Source organism: Platalea leucorodia, assembly GCF_965183815.1.
Source record: "Platalea leucorodia genome assembly, chromosome: 1".
Lineage (NCBI taxonomy): Eukaryota > Metazoa > Chordata > Aves > Pelecaniformes > Threskiornithidae > Platalea > Platalea leucorodia.
In genome coordinates this window covers 95,557,737-95,566,584 of record NC_138823.1, presented here as the reverse complement: position 1 = coordinate 95,566,584, position 8,848 = coordinate 95,557,737, and the positions used below count along the sequence as shown (strand labels likewise).

The following is an 8,848-nucleotide window of genomic DNA, read 5'->3' as shown; positions in this document are numbered from 1 at the left end:
TGAAGTGTAAATGGTTTCCTTTGAGACTAAAATACATTAAGAAAACCAACTTAAGGGCACCAGTAGAATATTTTTGTCTTCAAGTTAGTTAGATTTGGTTAAAAAGTAATCCTTACAAACTGCCCACCATTACTAGAAAGGTAAAAGCTACAGCTGCGTGGAGTCACTTTTGCCCCTACGACTGTACTTAAACTCTATTTGTCTTAATATAGCTGCTAGTTAAGAAATGGAAAGTCACGGGAGGCTGAAAACACACACACCTTTGGAAGATACCAGGCCACCGTGAGCTGGTTGTTTCCTGTTAATCCTCTCAGCGTGGGAGGTCTAGCCATAATGAAAGCGATGGTACTGTAACACGTGCCTGAACGTTACTGATGCCGTACTGTACATGTGTCACGTGGATTGCTGTAGGCTGCTTCTGTCCAGCTCCAGAGCAGTAACTATGCTCTACTTATACAGAGCCACAGTGAACAGGCGCTATTGTAACTGCTCCGTTGTTAATGTTACATGATCAGTTAGACTTCAGAGCTGATGACGTGTCTCCTACCCTCGCCTGAAGCCAGACTTTGTGCTGACCTGCTCCTTATTCAGAGTACTTAAAAGAACAAGTAGTACAATGTTTAATTTTTTTTTTTCCATTCAGCTGTTCTACACTAGTGTAAAATAGTTCCCCACTCTTCTTGAGCCTTAACCTTTTTCCAAGCTGTAAGCGTTGATAAGTTTGAATGCTAGGACCATACACTCTGTGGTGCCTTGGATTATAATATGGATCTATTCTTTGGTGCGCAAGATGTTCCATGTCAGACATCATTGAAAGCCAAAGAATTTACACTGCAGAGACTGTCACGATACAAAGACAACAGCAAACCAAGGACTGAATTCTGCCATCTCGTGTGCACAGAAACTCACGGAATGAGGATGGCTACAGGCCAATTTGACTGATCTGTCAAGATGCTGATTTTTGTCCATCATATGGAGTAAGTTGGGGTTTTTTTTTAAAAAAAAAAAAAAAGGCAAAACAGCAATGAACTTTTAAATCAGTGAATTTCTCCTGGTACTTCACTTCACTGTCTGTCCAGAACTTTTTTGATTCTGTTCAGTCTAAAAATGTGTAAGGGTGAAAAACCCACAGTAAAAGCTAAGTGTTGTACTGGCAGATGTATTGGATCAATGTATATACTTCTGCCTTAAAGGAAGCCTTTATTATCACGTTTTTAACAACTTTCTAGTGAAGCACAATCTCATGAGTTTCTTGTATAAAATCCAAGTGGTACAATTGTTTACACTGAGATTTTTCTAAATAAAAACTTTTTAAAAAAGCAATCTTTCTATAAATGATACAGCACAATGAATATACAGTGACAAGTGCAATAAATTATAGCTTGTATTTACAAGAAGCCTTTTAAATGCAAGAATTAGAGGTAAGTGCATTTAATACAAGTTGAATATTGATCAAAACAATTTGCTATTAGCTTCTGCTAGACAAACCGTGGCTACACTGTGACTGTATCCCTTATACCAGTTTGTTAGTTGCGTGAGTTGGAGGGGAAAGGTTGGCCAAAGACTTGCATATGTTGTTGACATTCTGTCTTCCTGTAAATAAATTGTCCGGCTAGAGAAGGAATGGCCCCTAAACTTTTACATCTGAATTACAGCCGTAGAAGTGTCCTGACTTCCTTCCTGGGCAAGTGGTAGTAGATGAGGCAGCTCCGTGTGGGGAGTGGAAGGAAGTTGCATAAGAACAAGAGTATAAAGTTTTACTGCTCAGTCAAACAGCAAATGGGCAAGACCAGCCAGGGGCTGAGTTCACACTAGTGTTTCTAACACAGGGTGCAGCCCAGCCAGCTTACGCTTGCAGGACTACTCTTAAACTGTGCTTGGAGAATAAGAGAACTGAAACATTTGCTTTGGCACAATTTAAGATGCTTACTGTCATGACATTTCAGGAGGAGGCTAACAGTTGAGGTGTGGTAACTGGTCCTTCTAGACAAAAGGCAATTCCTAACCTTAGGAATTTTTTATTATCTTGTACAAGACGTATGCTCTAAGTCTGAAGTACTAACACCACTTTCTCTACTCTAGCTTCCCTGACTCTCCCCTCGTCTTCCCCCCCACAAAAAAACTCACTTGTTTTGGGTGGTGGGTGCCCATCTGGTAAAACTTCAGCACACATCCAAGCCAAGCCGCTATGCGAGATTAAGACCGTCCCAGCTAAATAAAGCATGGGCATATTGCTGCTTTGCATGCCCCGGCTCTGCAGAGCTGTGCAGCCACCGTGGCATGGGGTCAGTCTGTAAGAAGTCCAGCGGTTTGCTTGCGCCTCAGCGTGTGGTCCCCACACCCCTTCCTCCCACAAGGCACGTACATGGTGTTCTAAAAGGTGGTGCGTCAATTATTTTTTTCTCCAAGGTCAGCTAGTTCATGAAAGCATGGAAGGTAGGATGGAAGTTCAGGGCAGAATCACAGAGTCCGTGTGAAGACTGTTTGTCAGTGACATCCACAAGCTCTTACTACCATATTCCTGTATTTCTTCAAGATTACATTAGAATTATCATCGAAATAAAGAACAGATATGGCATTTAGTTTGGTAGGTGCACAGCATGGTTTGGGAACGTAATCAGGATTCATAAGATGAACCTGTTGCCAAAGAGAAAACACAACTCAGACAATGGTAACTTGTTTACAAATTCACCTATTGGTTTGGCATCGAGCTTTCTGGAGACTTACCAGAGTTTGTACAATGGCATGATTGGTTGCGTTCATATGGGCGTTGAGTGGGAAGGAGCACTCCCCATCACAGTAGTTGGCTGCGTAGCCCTTCGGAGCGATTATCCAGTCCTTTTTAGGAAACAAACAGAACGTGATTCAAATTAAAAGGTTGCCAACTTGTACAGACAACTGCATGCAATTAAGAGCAGCTGAAAATTTTCCACTAACTTTTTTCTTGAGGGTGAAAATGTGTTTTCACTGAAACTGTTAGGGTTTTGGCTTTTTGTTTTTGTTTTTTTTTTTGAGCCATGACTTTTCCACGGACACACTGATTTTAATGTCCAAAGAATGGTGCACATCTATGCACAGCGTAACTGCCACGAACTAAAAGAGTTTTATTCCTAAAACTCTTGCTGGGTTGCCTTGTGGGGATTGTGGTTTGGATGCCTTTATGCTCCAACATTTCCTGCAGGTTAGGCCCTCTGGCTGAACTACCTTTCCTAGGTTGAATCACAGCCTCAGCTGGTGTCCCCTCCTGGAGAAAATAACATACCTGTACACGTGTGCGTGCACAATTCAGCCAGGGAGCTCCAGAACAGGAATATAAAACACTGGTGTGGTGCCTCACAGACACTCTACCTGATACACTCTTACACAGGGACGCTAGGCTGCTAAGGCCACTGTGGGAAGTTTCAGCTGCGTAACACCACCTCCACCTCTGCCAGGCTCCTCAAGGAGGGGCAGGACAGCCACCCTCAGCTGCGTGTGCAGGCAGGTGGCCGCGGTGGTGATCTGAGTGCCATGCCATGGAAGAAGGTGACTCTTCGCCAAAGGGCTAATAAAAAAAATTACAGCTGCTGACACAAAAGAGCCAAAGGTAAATTAAAAGCATCACCGCTTAGCAAGAGACATTTCGCCTCCCTCGGTGTCAGGCTCTGCAGGTCACCCTGCAGGAGGACCTACTGGTGCTCTTCACATGCACATAATTCTTAGACGATTTCCCCTTCAGCTGACAACAGTTACCTGGGTTAGCTTGAATTTTGCTGCAGCAGGCCTGAGCAGCCAGCGACTGTTGTTGCTGCAGCTTTGCTAGCCGGTTTGCTGTTTGATTGCTAACATGAGGATACCTGGGCATAGCAAAGCCACCCCTTCATTTTACTGTACTAGCTCACCCATAATTTGTTCCTGGTAAACTGAGCTGCTTTTCATAAGAGAGTCACTCTCCTGCTACAAAAGCCAGTACAGACTGTGTAATTAAATCTGTGGTTTAATGCAGTATAAGACTAAGGGAAGTGCTCTGCTGCTAAAAAAAAAATTGATGCTAAAAAAATTGATGGGTGTTCTGAAGGAGATAGCAGTGCCCAACAGCTGCGGGGTTGCTGCCCTGCCTCCATCATCTCCCTACAACAAGTAGGATCTGGATTCCAAGTCCTGCAAAGAGCCCTGCTGGTCTGTGGCCTTCCTTTGGCAGCATCTTACTTTTCTGCTCAAGCCTGCAGCTAGAGAGGTGAAGGTAGTGCCTCTGAGACCATGAACTTCACAACTGGAATATGCTTCCTGCCTGCAAGCGGGGCAAGCGAGCGAAGGAGGAGGTGGAAAGACTGTGCACAAGTAAAAAGAAAAGCCACTAACAAGTAACGGGGAGCGGCGTCAGCACGCAGCCACAGTTGCGGCCAGTGGGCTGGAGTTGACATAAGGTACAAAAAATGCTGCTGTCCCATTAGCTGGGAGAGGACGGTCATGTGTAGGGTATTACAGAAGAAGCGGGGGCAGCCCTGGCATCCTGAACTATAATCTGGTAAAAACATTAGCTGATAGAAATGGGACCTCCCTCACAAAAGTACTGAATGAAAGAATAAAAAAATGAAAAAAAAAATTTTTTTTCAAAAGAGAAGATGAGGGCATTCTTTGAAGCGTGATGTTTGATGACACGATGGCCTGGTCCTAAATAACCTACTCTAAACAACTCCAGCCTCACAGTGTTGCAACTAAACGCAGTCTTCAATCCACCTACCGCAGCCAGTGCCAATTGTAGGGCAGGGGTGGGGGATTTCAACACATTGGCCAAGGTTAAAATTAGGCTGATCACTAGAAAAAACTTGATTTCGTTAAAATCACTGCTTAACATCAGATTTTTTTTTCTTATCATTAGAGGTACATCGATATGAGCCCTTGCCCATACTGTGACTCCCATGAGTGACAGAGAAGGACTGTATACTTGAATCTCATAAAGTATCAAGCTTCCTCTGGATCTTATCAAATGTCACAACTATCAATATTTATTTGCCCTTCCCTGTGACTGGTTTTAGTGAGGAGGCACAAGGGACATTTTAAAGCATAATGGCAGCCTCGAGTGGAATTACCGTGACACTGTTTAGATAACATTTCATAACAAAACGTCTAGTTTACCCGGAGAGAAACATCACACACCTGCCATCCCAAGTCTTGGAAGCTAACGTAAAGCTCATGCTTTCTGCATGCTGTTTTTAAGTCACTGCTGTTGTAATCTGTAAAAGAAAAAGAACAAAACAGGAATTTAGAAAGTAGAGCATCGCTGGAGGGCACAGCTGGCCAGATGTGTGCATGCTGTGGGCTCAGCAGCGAGAAATGGCAAGCTCCCTCAGCAGCCATAAGGATCAGGGTGTTGAGGGACATCCAAAACAGGCCTGAAGCTTTTAAGATGCCTAGGGGAATAGAGGCACCCAAGTAACAGTGACTTGATTATAATTCCTTCAGCTGCCTTTAATAACTTGACAAGCAGTGCTTGTAAAACACCTCCAGTAAAATGACTTCTTAAAAATAAATCTACTCCTTCAGTCCAGCACAGGCTGCATCCCTGCTGCGTGCTCAAACTCACTCCGCTTCCTCGGCCGCGGTTTCCCATGTGTGCCGCCCTAGGTGGTAAGCTCAAAACCAACAGAATTACAGCCCCAGGAAGGTTAATCATTACCTTGTGCCCCTGTACTGGTTAGCAGAAGGCCTTAACAGCTAAGATGTCCCACAGGCAGCGAAGCCATGTCCCCATCCCTATGGGCCTTACCCCCAGCCTGCCCCGGACATCACACATGGCTCCACGCACCACCTCTACTCTTGGACCTTTACAAGCCATGCTCTGAAAAACAAGTTTCTCCTTCCCATAACCTGCTTATCTGCAGATGACACAGGATTTGACACACTCTCAACATTGACTTGCTCCTTAGTGCCAATACTGAATGGACGAGTGGGGGCGCAGGGTGCAAAGCCCTGACCAGAGACCTTCCCCCTTGCCGTGGCGCAAGGTACTGCAGGAGCTGCTCCCGATGGCCCTACAAAATGCAGCTTTTGACAGCGAGTGGAATTTCCCATTTATATTTGGAAAGAGAGGCGGCTCCGCACGCGAACACCTGGAACCACAGCGAGCGGAGGAGCTGAGCCGTGACAGAGGGGCCTTTCACCCCCGGGTGGCTGCACAAATCCAGCCTTGACGAGTGGTGGCTGATTCCGTCACGCCTCGGGCGGCTGCCGGACCTCAGCGCAGCGGCCACAGAAACCACCTTCGCAGCGGGGTGGCTTGGCCACCGGCTATGGCTGCTGAACCGACGCTTCACGCCCGATGGGAAGCACGAGGAGAAGAGATGGCGGCAAATTCGGCCGAGCAGTGTGGGAGCCCAGGTCCGTCCATGCAGAGACACGTGTGCGTTCGTCCCAGAGCTGGACCCAGACTGGCCATGTTTTCCTCCGGTGCCTTACCCGCAGGGGCCTCCGCTCCTCTCACACGCCTCATTTGCAAGTAAAGGCGCTTCCGTCAGCAGGCAGATGCTGATGCGCCTGCCTCCCACCGCCCTGGGCCTTTCGGCTAACCAGCCCCTGCCGGCACCCCTAACGCGGCTTGAAAGGGCACCCTCCCAGCGCAGCTTTGCCCAAATGCGGCAGCTGGGATAGAAAAATATTTTTAGTGACTTTTTCCTTGGCTCTGAATAAGCCTTTCTTTTTCTTCCCTCCTCCACCCCCCCCAAAGTTTGGGAACTACAAATGCAAATATTTATTCAAAAGAAAAACTATAATACTAAAAGCACATCCAACTGACATTAAGGGCAGCACAGCATTACAGCTGGGTACAGTTAACACTGAGGTCTGAAAAAACCCTACACCTCAAACCTAGCCTCCAAACCACCAAAGATTAGAGAGTTGTTTTTAGAAGCAGTTTGGGTTTTAAACTTTAAGGATTGCATTTCAGACTTTCAATAGCTTCGCTTCAATCACAGATTGAATCAGGTGAGCAGAGCTGGTTAACAGCCTCCTGCAGCATAAACATTCGCTCTTTCAGGAGCCCTCGGTAGCAAGGACGGAGGCGAGTCTCTCTGTTCAAGCTTTCCATTTCCAAACCAGACATACCCAGTAGAAACCAGGGTGTGGTGTTTTTTTTTCAGATGAAGTTTTTCAGTCCCTGGCTCAGCCCAGGAGCAAATTTCTAGCTTGTGATGTTTCTAAATGATCTGGTCATAACAAGGGAAAAAAGCAAGCAGAAGATACTTTTAGTGGTCAAAGGCTTTCATTTAAGTACCTGAGAAACACGACTTCATTGTTCTTCAATGGGAAATATGTTGTTTCCTTAGGGGAAACCCATCTGTATTTGACAAGGAGTTACAGCGGAGTTGATCTGTTCACAACCGAGTGGGCAGAACTACGCTATGTTCCAAATCCACCGACAATTTACCCAAATCAGCTATGGGAAAGGGGAGAAGGCAAGGGAGGCAGAGAAAACAGGAGTGGGAAGAAAGGCTGTGAGCAATCACAAGTTTAAGAAAACAAAGGAAAAAAAGAGCTGCTTAACAAGCTACATGAAGCAGAACATCTTATGAATGTGTCCTCTCTCATGCTGCCTGAAATTGGCTCCCCAAAATGTGCCCTGGTTCACTGGCTGGCAGGAGAGTCACCCGATTCACACTGGGCATCGAGCACCGGCATAGCCACAGACAGCTCTTCCTCCTCACTTGCCCAAACTCAGCCTTTGCTTTCTTAAATGCCAACATATTAAACATCCCCCCTCCCAGGATCTGCACTCTCCCCTGTTAACCCTCATCCCAAGCTCCCCTGCCCTCTTCTTGTTACATGTTTGCCTACCATGGCTACTTTAAGCAATCTACTTTAGCCCAGCTTTAGGGATGTTACAAACCTTTAATCTACCCTTAGCAGTGGCTTTCTGAATGGGGGAAAAGCAGCAATACAGATGCACGTGCTAACAATCCATCCCCTACGGCTGGGAGCTCGGCATATGCCCTAGAGCCATGCACATCCAATTTTGAGCCTGAAAAAAGAGGAATCCGCACAGTAAAGGGGTTTTGGCGGTGAGGTAAGGCTTACTGAGCTACTGAAGCTGGCCTCCACGACACATTTTCTCCAAAGCCTGGAAAGCAGTATCAGCTACCCCAGTCGAGCGTGCTCAATTGTTTTAGCCCAAATTGCCGTTTGAGGTGGTTCGCAGTGCAAGACCCAGCATCCCAGGGGTAACAGGGTATGTGTCCCTCCTCGGCAGCCCTGCAGCGGGGAGCCAGGAGGCCGAGCGGAGGCAGCCTGCAGCTGGGGGATGCTGCAGGGCCGGCTTACGCTGCCACGACACAATTTGCAAGGATTGCTTGCCAGAGACCTTCAAAACCTCTGTGAGTTTAGGGAGCTGCTTTGGGAGCTCCTATAGGCTCATTGTGGGTTTAGTAAAATCATCTCTTTTTTCCCCTGAATGTACCAATTCAGAAACACTAGCTTGGCATTTACAAGGCACTGCATTTAATCACACTGCAAACTATTTTGTCTAAAACAGAGATTTTAAAAAAACCCAAACCCCTAGTTCTGTACTTAAAAATAACTTCCAGGGCAGCACAGTTAAAAGAGCACGGTTAAGACGGCTTGTCTCTGCGGCTTGTTTGCACTGAACGTTGTCTGCCTTCACCAGAACCCAAGTCTGACTTTCTGCAAGCGCAGATGTTTCTCTTAAGGCTGGACACTGCCATCTGCGTTGCTGAAAGGGGAGAGAGAATAGCCCGACCCTAATGGTCTTCCTCCTACAGATACTTATGCACCCACCTTAGATTTCCTATAACCTCTCCCACGTTAAGTGCTGGCAAAGAATACATAAATATTTACTGAGGTCGATCCATCTGAG

The 8,848-nt window shown here is 46.2% G+C and overlaps 1 protein-coding gene across 1 annotated transcript in view; it reads right to left on the bottom strand.

Moving 5' to 3' along the window:
* Window positions 1-2,359: 2,359 nt before the first annotated feature.
* Window positions 2,360-8,848, bottom strand: part of BMP6 (bone morphogenetic protein 6) — a gene marked incomplete at its 5' end in the record, with an annotated part of 93,501 nt that continues 87,012 nt past the window's right edge. The window contains 3 exons of the mRNA XM_082327650.1: window positions 2,360-2,637; window positions 2,728-2,838; window positions 5,140-5,216. Of these exons, the coding sequence (XP_082183776.1) occupies window positions 2,488-2,637; window positions 2,728-2,838; window positions 5,140-5,216 (338 nt within the window). The 3' untranslated portion in view covers window positions 2,360-2,487. The remainder of the gene's footprint in view (window positions 2,638-2,727; window positions 2,839-5,139; window positions 5,217-8,848) is intronic.